Source organism: Pezoporus occidentalis, unplaced genomic scaffold, assembly GCF_034315485.1.
Source record: "Pezoporus occidentalis ecotype Australia unplaced genomic scaffold, CSIRO_AGI_Poc_V1 ctg155, whole genome shotgun sequence".
In the NCBI taxonomy this organism is placed as follows: domain Eukaryota; kingdom Metazoa; phylum Chordata; class Aves; order Psittaciformes; family Psittacidae; genus Pezoporus; species Pezoporus occidentalis.
The window spans coordinates 1,121,159-1,140,939 of NW_026913372.1; the positions used below are offsets into that span (position 1 = coordinate 1,121,159).

The 19,781-nt window shown below is 51.9% G+C and overlaps 2 protein-coding genes across 15 annotated transcripts in view; one reads left to right on the plus strand and one right to left on the minus strand.

The window, feature by feature from the left end:
• The window catches only part of CDH23 (cadherin related 23), a 208,303-nt gene that overhangs the window by 152,656 nt on the left and 35,866 nt on the right, over window positions 1-19,781 (plus strand). For 11 of the 12 annotated variants that reach the window (XR_009963409.1, XR_009963411.1, XR_009963410.1 and 8 more), the window contains exons 23-35: window positions 509-654; window positions 967-1,186; window positions 2,110-2,262; window positions 3,203-3,316; window positions 4,513-4,661; window positions 13,525-13,585; window positions 13,960-14,108; window positions 15,030-15,165; window positions 15,360-15,748; window positions 15,841-15,942; window positions 17,611-17,760; window positions 18,386-18,514; window positions 18,639-18,767. Coding sequence is in view for 9 of the 12 variants with exons in the window: in XM_062611652.1 (XP_062467636.1) it covers window positions 509-654; window positions 967-1,186; window positions 2,110-2,262; window positions 3,203-3,316; window positions 4,513-4,661; window positions 13,525-13,585; window positions 13,960-14,108; window positions 15,030-15,165; window positions 15,360-15,748; window positions 15,841-15,942; window positions 17,611-17,760; window positions 18,386-18,514; window positions 18,639-18,767 (2,027 nt within the window). In the remaining 3 variants the exon portion in view is untranslated. Of the gene's footprint in view, window positions 1-508; window positions 655-966; window positions 1,187-2,109; window positions 2,263-3,202; window positions 3,317-4,512; window positions 4,662-13,524; window positions 13,586-13,959; window positions 14,109-15,029; window positions 15,166-15,359; window positions 15,749-15,840; window positions 15,943-16,510; window positions 16,514-17,610; window positions 17,761-18,385; window positions 18,515-18,638; window positions 18,768-19,781 lie in introns of all 12 variants that reach the window. The other variant, XM_062611658.1, reaches the window with a different exon arrangement.
• CUNH10orf105 (chromosome unknown C10orf105 homolog) lies at window positions 3,944-11,359 on the minus strand. Of its 3 annotated transcripts, none has more exons than XR_009963412.1 (2): window positions 6,189-7,348; window positions 3,944-4,381 (listed from the first exon to the last, which is right to left on the minus strand). XR_009963412.1 is itself a non-coding variant. In XM_062611663.1 (2 exons), exon 2 carries the CDS (start codon window positions 7,317-7,319, stop codon window positions 6,903-6,905), a length of 417 nt encoding a protein of 138 aa, XP_062467647.1. In that variant the 5' UTR covers window positions 7,320-7,324; window positions 10,964-11,359; the 3' UTR covers window positions 5,785-6,902. The 3 variants fall into 3 exon arrangements, 2 of the variants coding, with proteins under 2 accessions (XP_062467647.1, XP_062467648.1); XM_062611663.1 differs by lacking the exon at window positions 3,944-4,381 and adding an exon at window positions 10,964-11,359 and having other exon boundaries at window positions 5,785-7,324; XM_062611664.1 differs by lacking the exon at window positions 3,944-4,381 and adding an exon at window positions 10,809-10,829 and having other exon boundaries at window positions 5,785-7,324.

The following is a 19,781-nucleotide window of genomic DNA, read 5'->3' on the forward strand; positions in this document are numbered from 1 at the left end:
GTGGAAAAGAGCTGACCAAGTGGTGAAATGTATTCTTCTCTGGAAATAGGATCTTAGGGAAACTTTTTTAGGAAAATAAAGATAGAGATATGAAGATACTTTTCTATTACCCAGCCTGTTTCCAAGAGGCAGGCGGCACATATAACTTCTGTCCCTTTATATTCTTGCACCACTCAGCACTGTGCTAAAGCCATTGTGCCATTCATCCTGCCAGAAAGACAGAGATAAGCACAGGCTGGTGTTACTCTCGTTTTTCATCTGCATGCACAGGTAGCCATTGGTCTGCCTTGCATGCCCGCTGCCATGGTCAGTTTTGTCCTACCAGGGGACTGTGCTCGTCAGTCTGACCGGCAGCAGTGAAAGGGGTAACATGGACAGGTCAGTGCCTCGAGGGGACAGCCCCATCCTGCATTACTCTCTGCATAGGAAGTGAGGGATCCTTTTTAGGGGAAAAGGGTGGAAACAATTGGAGGCATTAACCTTGAGACCTGGGTCCTGGCCTCCACAGGCGGGAGGCCACCCTTGCGAGCTACCAGCAGCGCCACAGTTTTTGTCAACCTGCTGGACCTGAATGACAACGACCCCACTTTCCAAAACCTGCCCTTTGCTGCTGAGATCGCTGAGGGCCTTCCTGCAGGATCCTCTGTCTTCCAGGTGAGCATGTCCCACTGCTGCCATGCCCCATGCTGGGAGCTGCTGTCACTGCCATTGCTTCTGCAAAGCAGGCAATACATCCTGTCCATCCTCTAGCAATGCAACTGGGAGGATGCAGAAGGGGTTGTGCTGTCCTACTACATGTGCTCGCTCCCAGCAGAGGGGATGCTCCGAAGCCCCTTTGTTTCAGCCCAGCATCCCTGAGGGCAAAGAAACACTCAGGATTTATGTACTGTGATTTTCATTGTCAGGAGATGATCAGGCTCCCCGATGCTCACCCCTTTGCCCTCTTCCCTCCACCCTCCCCACCAGGTAGTGGCCATCGACCTGGACGAGGGTCCAAACGGACAGGTGACGTACCGCATGCAGGTGGGGATGCCCCGCATGGATTTCCTCATCAACGGCACCAGCGGGCTCGTCACCTCCACCACAGTGCTGGACAGGGAGAGGATCGCTGAGTACTACCTGCGGGTGGTGGCCAGTGATGCCGGTGTGCCCTCCAAGAGCTCCACCAGCACCCTGACTGTCAAAGGTGGGTGCATCAAGACCCCTCCAAGCCCTGCCTGGCTGCAGAGCCTCCTCTGGCCCCCAAAAATGGGTGACAAGGACACCTCACCAGAGGAAATATAGTTTATATAGGAGACACACTGAGGAGTCAAATGGGTATACGATTTGACCCATTATGCCTGTTTTTATGTACGGCAACACATAGGGAGGGCAGCCCACTGCACTGCCATCTCCACAGACCTCACATCTTGCCCAGTGTGACGTCAGCATAGTGCAGAGATGGGGAAAATATGGCATTTCTGACAAAGCCCCCAAATTCTATATTGTTTTTCTTTCATTCTGCCATCCCCAGTGTTTCTTTTTCTTTTGGCCTGCCTTTTGCTACAGCATGTGATTTGCATCAGCTGCGTGTCTGGACAGCCCAAGTAATCCCAGTTCAGAGCTGGGCCTTTATTCTGTGGTCTGTCTTTAATTTAATACATTCCTATTTGCTGGCCTTCACACAAGGCTAGTGCTGAGGATAAGCGTCATCTGGAAATAAACTGACTTTGCATTATCCTCAGGCCTGGGCTTGGAAAAAGAAGTTTCTGGTCCTGTAACTCAGGAGCCCTCTGCCATACACCAGGAAAGACTGAGCTTATATTTAAGCCCCAGATTTTCCTTTGCGTGGGGATGGAAATCAGTTTGGTCCAAACAGTAACTTTAATTACAGTTATATAAGGTTTCTTTGGATGTAAGGGGAGGCATCTGTATGTGTCAGAGGCAACTAAAATACAGCCCGCAGCACTGGGGACAATTCTTTACAGCCGGTCCTCAGGCACCCCTGCCACACAAATGGCAGGGAGCAGCAGACAGGTGAGCTTTTTGGGAGCCCAGCAGAATGCAGATGCCTGGCATCTGCAGCCCTGATCCCAGATCAGGGGCACTCAGATCTGCTCCCCCTTTCAGTTCTGGACGTGAACGATGAGAACCCCACCTTCTTCCCGGCCGTCTACAATGTGTCGCTGCCTGAAAATGTGGCCCGGGATTTCAAAGTGGTCCGGCTCAACTGCACGGATGCTGACGCTGGGCTGAACGCTGAGCTCAGCTACTTCATCACAGGTATGCCAACCTTGCAAAACACTGCAAAGGGGTCTTTGGTTATGGAAAGGAGGAGCCTGCCTCAGACCTTAGCCACGGAGTTTTCGCACATCAGCTCTGCCTTTTCCAGCCCCTCCAAACCTGGTACGGTATCGCCCTCTGCTGAACAGCCCCGCTTGGCTCCAGCCTTGCAGACCGCCTGTGCCCTGCCCAGGCATCCCCTGCCCTCACACCTCCGAGATACAGCCAGGAGGAGCATGAGGATGGGCAGAATACGCTGGGGAGCAAGGGCTGGGGCACCATTCACATTTATGGTTGGAAGCCTCTCTAGAGTTTTAGGGTATCTCATAGCCCTGCATGCAGGTGGTTTTGTGCAGGCAGGGAGCAAGCAGGCATCTGCAGCACCTGCAGCAGGAGGCTGGGGAACCCCCTGGACGTGCTTTGACTTGCAAACTGCACATGTGGCATTTAGCCCTCAGGAAGAGGGTAGAAATAGAAGTGTCCCTGGAGTCATTTTTCTTACAATAGCAGCCTCACATTTCATCTCACAGCCACTCCAGCTTCCCTCACAAGAGAAGCGGTGTATGTTGTCCCACAGGTACCACAGGCCACGTGCAAAGTTACCCCATTTTGCTTCCAAAGCATTCAGGAAATGATCTGCCTCTTATATGATTCAGCTTTTCCTACAACCATCTCTCCTTTCCTCCGCTGTGATGCAGGCACCGCGTTTGGTATGGCAGAGGAGATGCTCTGCCCACTTCTGCTGCAGCGACGCTTTGTCTAGGACAAGACGCAAGCTCATCCTACAAAGCTTGCATTGCTCACAAGGAGGGCAGGCTAAGCACTTGTGTTTTCCACAGTTGGGCTGACCCCATGCCCAGGCTGCAGCACCCCATGCAGTGTGGACTCTGCTTCCTGCATCCATTACAAAGGGTGACTTGGTCCTTGTCCTGTGCTGCAGGTGGGAACCAGGATGGCAAATTCAGCGTTGGCTTCAGAGATGGGGTGGTCAGGACAGTCGTGAGTCTGGACAGGGAGACTGTGGCATCGTATACACTGATCCTGGAGGCCATTGGTAAGGATTTCCCACTGTTCCCATAGGACTGCTGACACACAGCCACATAGGGTGGCTGAACATGTGCCAAGTGGCCTCATGGGCAAGTCAGACAGACAGCAACCTTTGAGGCACTCCATCAACCAGAGTTTGGCATTAGCATTTCACAACCCACTAACATGTCCTGACTCCAACTTGACTTTTGCAGACAGTAAATTCACCACTCAGGCTCACCCAGCTCCAGGGCTTTCCCTTTCCCCCAGGGCAGGCAGGGCCACCCATTCCCAAGAAGCTCCACACTATCTGGGGCAGACCTCCACACAGAAATGTCAGCGACACAGCATCATTCACCTAATGCCATGCCAGCCTTTGGCTCAGTGGCTGCTGATTAATCCAGAGCCACCTGGCACGGGCAGAGGGCCTATGTGCCAAACACATCTTGGCCATAATCCCCAGAATTTTATAATGATGTGCCTGTTTACGGAAGACTTAGACATCCCTTTTGAAAGAAGAAGTAAGTGGCCTGGTGAGGAATCTCGGGGGCATGGCATTGCAGGTGCTATGGGGTCTGCAGCAGGGATGCTGCACTACCTGGGTGTGCAGGACTGGATCCCAAGTGGTAAAGGATCTGTTCTGCCCCTCCAATGGGTATCAGACTGCCTGTGTTTTTCCACTCAGCATATCCCATGGGCTCCAGCTAGGTGGATTTAATGCTCACTTGCACTGGTCATGTTGGAAAAGCCAAGCCCACTTAGGGTCCACATTGCCTCACACTTTGTGCCATGTCCTTATCTACTGAACATCAACCGGTCCGGGTGCTCTTTGGCTGTGAGCTGAGCTGGGTCTACAGAAAACTCATCAGACCCCTGTCTGCCTTCATCTCCCGAATACCTGACCTCCAGTAGTCCCTTCCAGCATACATCACTCTCTTGGTCTATGGAGTTGCTTTAATGACTAGCTGTGTTTCCAGCCTCCCTGGGCAGTGGCTCTATGGCAGAGCTTAGAGGTGGTTCAGCTTTTCCATTTTCTTTCAGAACAGGCAGAATAAAACCAAACCACACCATGGTTCAGTGTGGGATTTGCAAGCTGCAAAAAAAGACAGGATTTTAGCTTAAAAATTCTGATCCTGTTATTTTCAGCAGCCAGGGGCTGAGTATGACCTATCTGCAAGGAGACAGAAGTGACCAGAACTCCCCTCGCCTTTCTCTCCCATACAGACAACGGCCCCACTGGGAACCGGCGCACTGGGACTGCCACGGTGTATGTGACTGTCCTGGATGTCAATGACAACCGACCCATCTTCCTTCAGAGCAGCTACGAAGTCAGCGTCCCCGAGGACATCCCAGCTGCCAGCAGTATAGTGCAGGCATGTGGCTTTCTTCCACCAGGGCCCTTGGGTGCGTGAACGGGTGGGTGAAGGGGGTCCCCCACTTTCCATGCCCTGGCACCTTGGCTGTCAGCTACAGGAATCCCAGGGCAGAGATTTTCTCTCCCCATCAGTGGTCTGTTGCCCCAGGAGAGGGCAAGATGTGCTCTTGCTTGTGTGCTCCTCTGCTCCTTTGCTAACCCAAACTGTGAGCACCAGGGAGAAGACAGAAAAGTGCAAGTAAAAAATAAGAAATTCACCCATTTCTGCAGGGGGGAGAGGAGAAAACCCAAGCACCATGCTGGTGAAGCCCCTTTGCCTGGCCGGGTCCCCATTTTCTCCCTCCTCCTGGCAGAGAAGGGGCTGAGAGCGGAGATCTCAAGGGGAAGGGAGAAGAGTGCAGGCAAAGAGGTGCTCTGAGAGGAAGGGGGAACTGAGGGAGAAAAGCATTTGAACTTTGCTTTCATTTTTGTTCTTCTTCGAGGGAGCAGTGGGCAGAGCTGAATGGCTCAGTGAGCCCTGAATGAATGCTGGCATTCACACAACCTCCAAGGGCTTCCAGCATCTCTTCAAACCCAGGGCTCTTCTGGAGCAGGCACCAAAGGCTCTTTGCAGAGGGCCCTGGGAAGGCTCCTCCTGCCTTGAATGCTTCTCCCGGCACAGGGAAAGGGGCAGCTTTGTCTCTGGCTCTCCAAGGCAGGGTGAGTCACTGGGAGAAGAAAGGAGCCTTTTGACTCTTGCAACAAAGGTTTGCTGGGAGCCCTGCTCTGGGCAGCCGGTCCCCAAGCGTGAGCCCTGAAGCTCCTCGTCACCTGTTGTGCCATGGCACGTGGTACGTGATGCCTGCCTCTGGGGTCAGGCATCTGCTGCAGTCCCTGCCCCTGGGGTGGAGGTGTGCAGGGGAGATGTGCAGGTGGAGAGGAGCCCTGCCGTGGGACTCCTAAAACTGAGCCTGGTTTTCAAATCAACTGAGAATGGAGGAAACCCGAGTCTGACATTAAAGTCCCTCTTCTTAGATAATGATTCCCAAAAGAGAGGATGCCCTTGGAAATGTGTGGCAAAGGAGAGGCAGTTTTAGGGTGAAGTTTGTTTTCCACAGAACAAAATCGGAGGGAAATGGAAATGGGCAATCACCTGGGTTTAGTTTAATTTACACCTTTAGTGTGAGCCATTTGTACTGAAGGTCTCTCCCTTCAAATACATCCCCACATCACTGTGGCAACAAGAGAGTTTTCAAAGGCTTCCCCATCCTCTTCTCTGAAAGCCAGGCAGCCCAGGGTAAGAGGAGAGCAGGAATGCCCCAGGCAGCCCAGAGAGGTCCTGATGCAGAGCTGCACCTCGTGAGGGTCAGAGACCAAGTGAAACCCAGGGAGATGGGCTTTGGTGCTCACCGTGGGGCCTCGCTGAGCATGCTGACTTCACCCAGAGGGGTGAACTCAATAGCTGAACATAGTGCGAGCTGCAGACCTGGAAGAATTAAGCCACCTTTTGTGTTTTGTACTGATTCCTTTAAGCACGTCAGCTTACCTGCTGGTTGTTGTACCCTTTCCCAGCAGAAATGAGAGCTGAGCTTTGCACAGTGCCTTTCAAAGCTGGCAGTGGCTGCGAGCCTCAAAAGCTCTCTTTAATGCATTTATAGGCATGTTTACCTGCTCCCACTGCTTGTTTATTGAAACAGGTTTCCAGCAAACAGCTGTAGCATACATCCTTCCAAGTATCTGCAGCAACCACAGCTCATTGCATGGAGAGAGAGTAGACAGGGACCGGGTGGCACACAGGGGGCACAAGCCTTCCTCTGCCTGCTCAGGACCACAACTCAGGGACAGTCTCAGCTGAGGACTGCTTTTTGTGGAGCACATTTGCCCCAGGATGCCTCTCTTCAAGGCAATATTTGTTGGGTAGCCAGCTTGCTCTTCTCTCGCCCCGGCTGTTTGTTCAGGTGGCTCGCAACTTGCACAACGTTTTCCAAAAGAAATTAAGCGGCAGTATTTTTTGGACTGCCTGGTGATAGCTGTGTGTGGTTGTGGTTCAGATGCCTCCACCTTTCCTGCCAGGAAACGGTAACCTGGAAAGCATTTGTGAACCTGAAATAGCAAAATCTCTCATCACCTTGCAGAGTCACTGCCTGGAAATGAGCTGCTCAAAGGGGCTCTGCCAGGATGCTCAGAAGGGAACTGAGGCTGAACCAAAAGCTTGAGAAAGAATAGCAGTGTGGGGTGAGTAAGTTCCTGCAGAGGAGGGTCACATTTTGGTGGATTCCATGATATCCCAGTTCTGGCTGGCGAGGGAGCCCCTGGGGCAGGTGAGCTGTCTCTGGGACATTGGCTGACTCCTCCTGAAGGTGTTGATGGAGCATCGCAGGGAGCCCAGCCGCTTCCAGAACCTCAGCTGGGGCTCACTGGCATCCACTGGGTGATGGGGCATGCACTCATGGGGCCCGGAGCGGGCCTGGTCCAGCACCGCTGGCTTGCACAGGGTAACAAAGATGAGGAAGGTCGCCAGGAGGAGGAAGATGCAGATGAGTGCAACAATGACAAGCAGTGGGTCTGCTGTCTCAGGGGATGCATAGCTGGGAGGGACCAGCTCAGTCGTTGAAACCAGAAGCCCAAGGAGAGGCGTGGTAGGAGAGGTCGCATTGCCAGTGTCCTCTGTGCTCATCTTCCCTGCAATGCGTAAGGTAACACAGACAAGCAACATGGGTGATTACCATCTAGAAGCTGGACAGACACCCACCTTCCATCTAGCCTGATAGATTTTTGGATTGCCTTGATGTCCAAGCTGTGATTTTTGTGACACAGTGGGGATAGGAGGAGTTTGTCTGTTCTGCCAGGAGGCAAAGGACAGAGGTGGGATTTATACCTGCAAACATTGCCCTGAACTGAAGAGCAAAACTATTTGGTAAAGAGATCTAGCACAGGTAGTACTATGTACATATGGTACCATGGTCCTAGTGGTGACACACATAGGGAACATGCATACATGTTGCATGATGCTTTTCTGGAAGAGGTAATCATACACTAGAGACAGTCCAAAATCTTCCCCTCTGAGCTGCTGGGCTTTGCTGCTTCTCTGTTCTCCAGAAATGTGGGTTTGTTGAATGAACTGTCATTTGGCCTTTTATGATTATGCACTCTCCCCAGAGAAAATGGATTGTTGGTTGAGCATCTGCCCAGTTAAGTCCTCATCAAGCTGTACTGCAATATTGCCTTTTTAGTTGTTTTTTTTGTTGGTTGGTTGGTTGTTTTTTTCAGGGGTGAAGCGTAACACCATCACCATGCTTGTGTCAAAAATCCTCTTGCATTAGGCATTTTGCTGACCTTGTTTCGGCTTCAGACACGCTGTGGGTTTCTCAGCCAGTTCTGCAAACCAGCTCGCCAAAGCCTCATCAGTAAGAGCTCTTACTGAACACCTGATGGCTGACTTGCCAGGTCAGATCCCCCCAGCTTGCATCCCCAAAGCAATATGCACCCATCATTTTGTTCCCATGCACCCTCCTGCATATGGTCCCAGGGGCTAGCATCTCTCCAGCTTGGAGACGAGGGTTGGGGAAATATTGCTTTACCAACCCTCTGCAATGCGACAGCCTGGCTTGGCCTTTGGTACTCTAGTCTGTATGCTGGAGGTAAAGCTTTATTATGCTGACTTTCCTACAGAGAGGTGGGAGTTAGAAAAGTGATGGAGAGCTGTTAGACTGGTCTGTGACCAGGCAGCCTCCTGGCAAGCATGCATTTCTACAGAGACCATTTAAAATTAAGAATTTAGGAGGGGAAAAGAAGGGCTGCAGGGACTGCCAGGTTCTCTGGGTCTGCTCTTGCAGCTGCTATCCAAAAGCCACACAGGTTTGTGTAGGCAGCAGCCAGACATTCACCATAAAGCATTCAAAAAAGGGGACAGGAGACATCAATGACATGTCTTTAATCACTAACTGGAAACTATGAGACACCACGGTGGAGATGAGCCTGGTGGAAAGAGAGATGTTGCGTCAGAACAGACAAGCATTTCTCACTGTCCACATTACGCAGGTGGAAACAACCTTAAGCAAACACTCTGAGAGTTGCCAGGCCAAGCACTCAGAGGTTAAGGAGTCCTTGAACTTGAGTTGTCTGTGCCCCAGCAGTACCCTCTGTGTGAGGGTACTTACATAGGTGAGCTCTGAGCTCTGGTTTGACAGGACTCTGCCTTGTCCCAGAGGGGATAGGTTGCTCCTGCATGATCCATGCTCTTCCCCTTGGTCAGTGACCTGGGATACAGAGGGAAAAAGGTCAGAGGCTTCCACTAGAGTTGGGTTCTGGGTTTGCGGCATGGGAGAGATGTGATTTATTTCTAGAAGACTTTGCATCACCTGAGCTTGAGCATTCACAGCTGTGATGCTGGCAGCCTCAGGGACTGTATCAGCCTGGTCAGAGCTCAGAGGCTCTGGGAAGATGTGGCTGCTTCCACTGGGCAGAGCCAGGTCTACGCTCAGAAATGAGAAATGCATCTGAGAACTCTTTAGCTTGGGTGAATCCCCATGCGTACTGCAGGCAGGCTGAGCAACAAGACTCTTATTGCTTCCCCTAAAGTGATTTTTGCCTCTCCTTGCCTGGCTCAGCCACTTCCCCCCCCAGCTTTTGGAGCAAAGCAGCCCCTGGCAACCTCAGCCATCCCAAGGATCACTCTGCTCCGTAGGCAGGCTGCTCCTGTGCACTGTCTGGGCATGAAAACCAGCAGGCAGGGCTCCTGCTTACTGTGCACACCAAAGGCAGCCTGAATCAAGGTTACCACAGCTACCTTAATTCTGGCATTCACTGACATGTGGTTTGGCTTAGTAACCTTATATTGTTCATTAAGAGCAAGCTGGGAGGCCTGGGCAATTTCTTCAGGTTGTTTTTTGTTCTGTCAGTGGTGGCTGTAGGGTTTTTCTTTTACATCCAGCGGGCTGTCCCTTAGAAACTCCTCATAACAGATCACATTGATGTTTCCCCAGGCTTTTTCAGCTATGCCCTCTTCTCTAGCTTCTGAGCCACACTCTCATTACACCCAGCTCAGACTTCAGAGGAGGTCCAGGCTTTTCCTCACCTGATCTCTAAGACCTTTCAGAAAAAGAGCCAAGTACATGTGAGCAGTGACTCCCTTTTAGGTTCCATAAGTTTTCAATGTATTAACTTACACAAAGCTGTCCCCCTCACCTCCTGCCTGAGATGGAGCTACAGATGTTTCAGCAGAACTTCAGAAAAGCCACCAAAACTGTGGTCCTACCAGGAGAAAGGTCAGGGCATGCATGGTAAGAGCAGCACTCCCCTTGCCCACACCACATGTAGGAATGAGGGCTTCCCTCCTGCAGGGTAGGAGCTTGGTGCCTTTCTGAAGCATGGCAATGAATTAGTTGCCCACAGTATTTTGTACCCACTCAGCCAAGCTGCTTCCTGCATCCCTGTTCATAGCATTGCCCCTTCCCAGCATTGCTGTTCCCACCCAAGACCCATGTTATTAACCCAGATGGGTTAAGAAGAGGTTTGCCCAGGCTGGCAAACCCCCACAGCAGGATCATCCCTGCCTGATCTACTCTATCAGGAGGTGTCCCCATGAGTGCTTAGGACTCATTACTGGGCAAGAGGCAGCCAAGGATCAGAGGGAAAGAAGAGAAATTCTGATAAGCAAAATGTTCCTGAGGAAAGTAGAAAGGAAGAAGAAACTCGTGTGTGAGCAGCAAAGTGCATTACTCTGCCCAGCACCGGGTGCTGCCTGCCTGGCTTGGCCCAGCTGCATAGTTTGGCAGGAGTTTTCCCATATGCTCTCCCTCTCTTTTCTCAAACTCCTGCAGAGAAAGAAGAGGCTGTTTTCAGTGCCTGTAATACAGCTCAGATGAAAAGCAGCTCTCTTGCCCCTCTCCATCTTGCCTAGAGACACTCTTCTGGAGCTTCCTAGCTTTTCCCAATTCACTAACTCTTTCCGCTCACTTGCAGGAATGCTGGAAGGTACCAAACAGCTTACCGACCCGGATAGTTGGGTGCTGAAAGCAAAGGGCTATATGTGATGCTGTACCCCACCACCCTCACTGTTAAGCAGCAGTGCTGCATCCGCAGGACTTTCCCCCTCTCCCATCACTGGGACAAACAAAGCAACGCGACAGGGAAGGAAAGGAGGGATGCCTGACTTCAGACCCACCCCAAACTCCGCGTCTCGCCTCTCCACTGCTGCGAACGCAGCCCTTTCCCCATGCGGCTGCGGGATGGCGGCACGTCCCCGGTGTCTCACTCGCCCCTCGGGGTTAGCCTGAGCGGGCAGCGCTGGGTTTGCCACGGGGGTTTCGGGCTCCCTACCTCTCACCGGCTGGCCGAGCTCCCGCGCGCCTGCCTTGCCGCCTCTCCCACCTCGCTCTGCTGCTGCCGCCAGCCCCCTCCTCCCTTTTACAGGCAAGGGAGGGTGGGAGAGAGCTGGCAGCCAGGCTGGGAGCAGCCTGAGTGTGCAAAGCCAAGGGGGACACTGAGCCCCCTCCCGGGCTTTGCCGGTGCGGTGGTGCCCCGGGGCTGGGCCCCGCTGGAACGAGGGGTCGAGTCCCCGGGATGCATTTTCCTGGGATTTGCCCCTGCGGGAATGCTGAATGGTACAGTCGTGGTGGGCCGAGCCCCCTGCGCCGGGGAGGGGTCTGCGGGCTGACCGCCGCAGCCTGCTTCCCCTCTGCTCAGGAGCTCCGCAGCAAGCTGCCTGCTCTTTTCCTGTCCTTTTATTTCCCCGCTCTTTCCTCCAACGTTTCTGACACCTTTGCCGCATCTGTGGGGTAAGGTAGGCTTAAAAGGCTGGCTTTGCTTGCAGCCCACTCTCAGTAGCAGGAGGATAAAGCAGGCTGGAGGCACCCAGCACTCAGCTGCATAAGGTGCCTTGCACCTGCAGCAGAAAGAGCTTTTCTCTCACCACTTGCACTCGAGTGCAATTGTTTTCCCAAGTTCGGGACAGTCTGTCAAGTACCACATCTCCTCTGGGACCTCAGTGGGTCAAACCAGCAGCAGCTGAGGCTGGTAGGAGCATGCATTGGTTTAACGCAAACTGACTGGGTTTTTTTTGTAAGTAAGAAACAGATACCTGGCATTTTACCTGGTTTATGTGCTAGAGCTGCCTGCAGCAAATGCTTAGGGTGAGCTGGGAAAAGGATGGCTAAGGGGGTGTTTGCAGGGTGCAGTTTGCTCATCAAGTTGAAAATCTTTCCATTTGCTCACTTTGAAATGCATTTTTCCCAGCACAGCTGGGCAGAAAATGAATAAAAAGCTGCAAAGTTTTGTTTCCCATCCCTTATGTTTCCCTGCCACCACTGCCCCCTCAGCAGGGTGCTTAGGCTGATGAGATAGCTTTTCCTATGCCAAGGCCACCGATCTGCCTGGGCATCACTTGCCTACGCATCCATGGGTGCAGGGCCCACCCACCACACGGGAGAGCACGCAGCCCAGCTCCTGCCCAGAAGCGGCCTTGGAGAGAACCAAGGGTGGAAGAGATGGTGTTGGAGGGAGAGCTCTCTGCTGTGAAAGGAAGGTGCTGGGTCCATGGTGAAACATGGAGCAAGGCATACATAGTGTTGTGTCCAGCCATAAGCAAGGTGTGAACTGGTCTGGGACAGGGGAAAACAGTTTGTATGTGGCACAGGGGTGGGGAATCCAGCTAGTTTGCAAGTGCAGGGGTCAGCATGTTTTAACGTTTCTGATGACACAGATTGACTTAGTGGAAGGGAACAAGAGCAGTTCAAGGCATCTCAAAACTGCATTTCAGAAGAGTATCTCATATGCATGCAAGGGTTGTGTAGGGCTGTTGATGAAAGCCAGCCCAGAGCTTTAAAGCTGAGCCCCTATAAATGGCCTCGCTGTTCCTGCTGCACGTGCATCCTTTGCAGCAGCCCCTCCTCTTTTCAGTGCAAGTCTGAGTGCAAACCCCACCTGCAGAAGAAAAGGAAACCACTGGGTAGTATTTGTAAGGAGAAGATGCAGCAGCAGATGCTTTGCCAAGGGAAGCAGGTGGAAAAGAAAGGCTAAGGCATTCCCCATGTCCTCGCCGTGGTGATTTGCAAGCAGCCGCCACTGCGGTTGTACTTTGGATCCGCTGTGGGAAGCGGTTTCTGTGGAGGGGAGATGCAGTGGCTCAGTGCCAGCCGGGGAGGAAGCCCCGGCCCCGCTGGCCCTCACCATCTCCCGCTTCTCAGCTGCCGGGGCCGGTGGGCTCCTGGCTGCGGTTTGCGGGGAGAGCGCTGCAGTGTTGTTCAGCGACACCAGAGGGGACCCGTGCCTTGGGTTTCCCAGGGCGGACGGCTGATTCGGTACGTGCACGCACTGTGCAGTGCACCCGTGTTAAGGGGTGCTCCCACCCTCCGGTCCTGGTCTTGCAAGGACTTAACAGTGTCCAGACCACCAGCATGCGCTAGGCTGGTCATATTCATGTTTCTTTTGTTAATTTTTACATATGCTGCTGTTGACTGACTTGCCCTGATACTGTGGGTTACGTGCCCAACAGGCACAGGACCAGCTCTCCCTGCCCAGCTCAAGCCATCCCTGTGGACAGGGAGGCTCCATCCCCAGCGGCATCTCCAGTGGGACAAGCACTGGCGCGTGAAGCGGGATCAATCGAGACTTCTCCACCAGAACACTGACCCACGGGATTCATGGCATGGTCTTCAGGCCCAGCTCCCAACCCGAGCCTGTCAACCTGGGAGCTGAGGGCTCCCAGGCCCATTATTCCTGCTGTCTGGTGACAAGGGGAGGGTAACTTATTTTGCTTTGCAGCTGGTAAGCTCCTGGCTCAGGTGGAGGAGCAGGATGTCCAGCCTCAGCAGCATGGGAGGACTTGTCATGGTCTGGAAATCTATGCACTTCTCCTTCAGTGCTTTTCTTTTCTCATAAAGGTGAAAGCCACAGATGCGGATGAAGGCATTAATGGGAGAGTGTGGTACAGGATTGTCAGGGGTAAGTCCAGATGCCTCTTCATGCATTGGTGAGTTTGCACCAAATTCTGGCCAGCTGCGCACACAGCCTCAAGAGGTTGCACTCTCTACCCTTTTGTACTTTTCAGTCCACAGAAACATCCTCTTCACCCTTGAACAACATGTTAACATTGGGGTTAATTTCTGGGGGATGATTTGTCATGGATGGACACTTAGATGCCATAGCTTCTGGCTTGCCCAGGGCCAAACCCTGATGTAGCTGAGCCTGATGTAGCTGGAGGTGATGAGACTTGGGTTTTGCTTGGTCACATTCCTCCAAAATAGCTTCCTCAGTATGTCACCAGGACTGATGCAGTGGTGGTGAGCAGCATCCATCTCATTTCTTCCCCCTGCCAGGAAACGAGCACAACAACTTCCGCATCAACCCTAGCACGGGGTTGGTGATGCGAGGCGTGCGGCACCTTGACAGGGAGCAGAACTCCTCTCACGTCCTGGAGGTGGAGGCCTACAACACAGAGCAGGGACCTATGAGGAGCTCCGTGCGGGTAAGGAGCTCGCAACCACCAAGAGGTGGGCAGCAGGGCAGGGCTGCGGAGGAGTTAATGCAGAATATTCAGGATGCTCCATCAGAGGGCAGTCCTTTCCAGCCCTTGAAGGCATGCAGGAAGTTGGAGAAATCTGGTATGGAAATGGTGATGCAAAGTCTCCGGGGGTTGCCTGTGGGTGGAGAAGAAAAGCTGGTGGGATCTTTTTTTGTTTGGTTTGTTGTTTATTTTTCTTCTTTCCTGTGACATTTCATTGCAGTAACACTGCTAAGTGGTGTGGCAGCCACTGTCGGAGGGAGTCATGCTTGCCCAGCAAGATGTGACTCTGCTGCCAGGAGGAAGAGCTGAGCCTCAGCCTGTTGAAAACTGTCTCCTGGCTAGGCATCTATTTAAATAAGACAGGACCCAGTGGCAATAATCTTTAGCAGTGACACACCAGCTTCCCACGGTTCCCACAAACCCGGCCCTCTTGTTGCATCTATTTTTAGACCTACTGGTGGGGTGGGCTCTGGCCAAGCGTGACATGCCCACAGCACCAGCAGCAAGTAGAAAACCAGGAGGAGAAAGGGTGCTCCCTGGGGAAACAGCAGCTCGACCTGCTGAACTTTGAGCAAAATTTCCCACCAAGTTACCATCATTTCCACGTTGCAGGGTCTCTGACTGCAGGGTTATGAGCAGGAGATCCCAAAGCACGCTGAAATTAATATACACACTGTATCTCCCTCTGGCCAGGGAAATCCTTAATCACTCTAACCATGGGGCTTGCTTAAATCTGTGATGTTAAACTCCATGTTCACCCTCCATTACATGATGTTTGTACTAGAAATAACATTCCTCCTGTGCAGCAGATGCGTGCCGTGTGTTGGCAAGGGTTCACAAACCTTCCTGGCTCATCCATGGTTTCTCTGGGGTGTTTCACAGGTGATCGTCTATGTGGAAGATGTCAATGATGAAGTGCCGGTGTTCACCCAGCGGCAGTACAACCGCCTGGGGCTGCGGGAAACAGCAGGGATAGGGACTTCGGTGGCAGTGGTCCGGGCCACCGACCGAGACACAGGTAGGAAGCTGGAGGTGAGAAATACCCCAGTTGGTGGGGAAGTGGTGAAATCAACCATTACGCAGATCCTGGCTTGGCTGGGTTGAAATCCCCATGTGGGATGGGATCTACTCCATGGTTGGGGTCGGCATTGGTGGTGTAACCTCTTCAGGATGCTTGATCCAGCTGGCACCATGGTTGCTGCTCTGTTGCAGGGAACGGCGGTCTGGTGAACTACAGAATCCTGTCAGGAGCAGAAGGGAAGTTTGAGATTGATGAGAGCACTGGCCTCATCACAACGATTGAGTACCTGGACTATGAGACCAAAACCAGCTACCTGATGAATGTCTCTGCCACGGACCAAGCACCCCCCTACAATCAGGGCTTCTGCAGCGTATATGTCAGCCTGCTGAACGAGCTGGATGAGGCTGTGCAGTTCTCTAACAGTAGCTATGAGGCCGTGATCATGGAGAACATCCCCTTAGGCTCTGAGGTGCTACGGGTCCAGGCCCGCTCCATTGACAACCTCAACCAGATCACCTACAAGTTTGACCCCAACACTAATGCCCAGGCACTCTCCCTCTTCAAAATCAATGGGATCACTGTAAGTATCTACAGCATGGGCCCTTCTGGCTTGGTTGTCCACCATGAACTTCAGTGTTGGTGGCTGACACAATTGCTGTTCATCCTTGGCAGGGTGTGATCACGGTCAAAGGCCAGGTGGATCGAGAGAAAGGGGATTTCTACACGTTGACGGTGGTGGCTGATGATGGAGGACCAAAGATTGACTCTACAGTGGTGAGTAGATTCTACCCACTTCCCCACCATCCTCTGGTAACCTGAAGTTACCTCCCTCTTTCTCTGGCATGGGACAGCATGTCCTAGCTAGTCTTTCTGCTCCAGCTGGAAACCCTGATTTGGGAAACCCTGCATTTAGCTTCTGCATGTCATAGGCTGGAATTTCTCAGAACAAAAAGAAAAAAGACCATCCCAAACTGTAGAGTTTGCAGGTCACTCACCAAGCTAAAACAGTTTTAAGAGAGGTAAATTTGGGTGCCTTGAAATACTTCACTGTGGTTAATATTTAAGAGGGCTATATTTGGCAGTTTCAAAGGCAGCCGAGTATGGGGGGTGATTTGCATTTCTCTGCTGGGGCAGGAGGCATGTGGGGTGCACTGCCAAGAAGTTTATCTATTAAAAACAAAGGGATGCACCAACAGAGGAGCCTCTGAATCACTGCAGCGGGTACCTGTGAACCGCAACATTACTACAACAGGATGCAGGACTGCTCCTTGCATATACCTGCACCTCCTCACTAACTCTTGGTTCTCTGTTTTCTGTTTCCTCTTCTGCTGTCTTCCAACAGAAGGTAAGCATATCCGTCACACTGGCATCATCGTGGGGGCCAGGATCCATCCCAAACTCCATATTGAGCTGTGGGGAGGGACCATGGTGGAGTTCTCCCATCCCAGCACCAGCCTCTGTGACACCCCCCAGGATATGGTGCAGAGCCTGTGAGCGACCCTGCTGCTGGCGAGCAGAAATCCCAACACCCTGATCTGGCATCTGGGACAGCAGCTGCCGGATCCATCACAGCAGCTGAATGGACTCTCCCTGCTCCTGGCTCTCTGCTTTTAATTCAGTGGCAACAATAACCGAATCACCCCTAAGCATACAACTCACTCCCAAGCTTCCTCTGGGATGTTGTTTCATTCAGCCTGAACACACCTGGGGCTTGGGGCACTCATAAATAGAGCCCCGGGAACAGAAAGACTCTTCCTCTCCCATTTCTGTGTCGTGTTGCAGCTCTTGGATTACAAATGTGATGAGAGCATTTCCTCTGGCTAATTGTGGCCAAGGTAGCCTGGTCCCGCATCACCTGCAGCTGGGGTGCCTCTCTGAGCGTCTCCCGACCAGTCTGTTACTCATATGCCTCTTCCCAGGAGGAAGCTCAGGTCTTCTCTATGCCCCTCTCACTCTGGCTTAGTTAAATACCTGCAGTTCTGTCTTCTTTGTGCCCCTTTAGCTTTAAAGGAAACACTACCCAACATTTGGGCTGTAAGCACAGATGAAATTGCTGCTTGTGAAAACCTTAGCAGGAAAGGTTCACCCTGAAGCAGTGTGAGTTGCTCTGCCCAGCTGTTTGGAGGATAAAAAAACAGAGGATGCTCCATAGAAAAATCCACCACTGAAAGCTGCAGCACCGTTGCACTTTCTCCAGCCTCTAAGCATCCCTCCATCTCCCCCTTCTTCTTCTCTGTAGACAGGGATGTAGCTTCACCTCCTGGGCTCAAATACCTGCGCACCCATTCCCACATGGGATGGACAACACTGACACTGTTGGCACCTTGGAGGGGTACAATGGGTCGAGAGTTTGCTGGAGTTGTCAGTTTGACTTTTGATGCCAGGTGGGCAGGGGGCCAGCTTCTGCCCTGGCCCTGCCTGAGACCTGTGCCATGTCCATAGGTGACCATCACGGTCCTGGACGAGAATGATAACAGCCCCCAGTTCGACATCACCTCCGACTCGTCTGTGAGCGTGGCAGAGGACAGTGCTGTTGGCAAGCGTGTGGCTCTGGTCCTCGCCCGTGACCCAGATGCAGGCAGCAACGGGCAGGTAGGGAGCCTGGCACAGCAGGCTGGAGCTTCCTGTAATGCTGTGATAGTGTTTCACTGACGCAAAATGCCTCCATCAGCATCTTCCCAATTCCTTCCCCTCCTCTGCTTCCCTGCAAGAGCAAACTGGACATTGATGCCAAGAGTTTTGTTTGTGAAGTGGGTACCAGCACTCCCCAATAGAGGCATGCAGCAGGAGAGGAAAAACATCCTCCTTGGGCTGTCTGGGGTAAAGGTCTCTGTGGGACACGTGTCAAAATGAGTCTGGCAATTGGAAAACCAGCTGTGGCGTCTCCTGCCATGGGTAATGGCAGTGAGGCCCTCCCTTGGCAGGCTGAACAGGAAGCTCTCTGACATTTGTTGTTTTCTTTACCATACAGACAGAAGTTAATGAGGCCCTGTCACCCTTAATACCAAAAGTTGCTAGCATCATAGAAGAGCTGTGAATGAAATCAGGGTTGGCAGATGGGTGTTTGCTTTGGGGTGGCTGCAGTCAGCCACCATACCTGTGGACCCCAACATGTTGGACCTTCAAAAATGCTTAGAGACTTCCCTAGGGGATGCTGGGTTTATTATTGTAGGGTCTCTTTCTCTTCTTCCTCCTTACAACATTCCCTATTTTCCAGGTGACTTTCTCACTGGCTTCAGGGAACATTGGCCGAGCTTTTGAGATCCGTACCACCAACAGTACCTATGGAGAGGTGTTTGTGGCACGGCCACTGGACCGGGAGCTGCTGGATCACTACACCTTACGAGTAAGCACCAAACTACCCTGCTTGCCTCCTTTGGCTTCTTCTGGTTTTTGAGCACTGAGGCTGTTTTCTTGGGGCTGTGATCTTACAAATAGTATTTTTCTTGAAAATCTATCCCCAACTGCAGATCCAAGCTTCGGATGGCGGTGTGCCTCCCCGGAGGAAGGAGCACACTCTGCGAGTGAACATCCTTGATGTCAATGACAACCCCCCTATCATTGACAGCCCCTTCGGCTACAATGTGAGCGTGAGTGAGGTGAGTACCCAGCTCTGCTTCTCTCCTTCCATCCTCCCAGCTGCATCGTCCCCACCTGCCCTGTGGTAAGACCTCACCTTGGATGATTTAAGGGTTGGTGGCCCCTTGCAAGCCCTCCCCTGTGATGGCATCGTAGTTTGGGGATAGGAGAGAGCTCTGCAGTCAGCTGAAGCCCATGAGGATGCAGGGACCAGCAGGAGGGAGAAGTGGCTACACACCAATGGAAATGCCACCTAGTGACACAGGAGGTGGCGCAGCAGAGAATAGTAATTGCTTTCAGGAAGCAGCTCGGCAAGAGCTGGATAATTAAGCAATAAAACACAATCAGGCGTGAGAAAAGACAACTTATTTCCTGTCAGTTTAATTCTTGGACGGGGGATTCTCAATTTGATGACGAAAAATGAAATATGAGTAATAGCCGGTGACACTTAGCTGTGAGGAACTGCTGCTCATGATTAATAGCTTTGCATTAATGTTATTGCCCTGTTAGGATTTTCTTATCTATTTAATACATGTTCAGAGCTGGTTGAAGAACAGAATTTCTGTTTTGATTTCCCCTGTAATGGAGCCATCCAAAAATAATTAGCTGAGCTCTGAGTCCATTACACAGCCTTCACCTTTGCACACACACTGGTTTCTACACTCTTTCAGGCTGTGCCAGCCTACATAGGACCTAATGCACTTAGCTTTCTGCAGCAGGGAATCAAACTGAGTCTTTGCAATAAATGGGAGATGCTGTAACATAAGGAAAAATAGGTACAATGTTGATGTGTAGCTGTAGCTGGCTTTGGTGACTTAACAGCAAATATCACCTGTTAGTTTTATTCCATTTCTTTTTAAAATTTAATGTAGAAAATGCATTTAATTTCAGAATTTCAAGCCAAAAAACTATGTGAGCACTCAAGCAAAGGGCAGAGCCTTCCATTACTAAGCCTGTAGCTGATTCTCAGCTGAGCTAGCAGTGGCAGTGCAAGTAGCCTTGTTAAGTTTTTGCATGAAGTTAAGTTTTTGCAT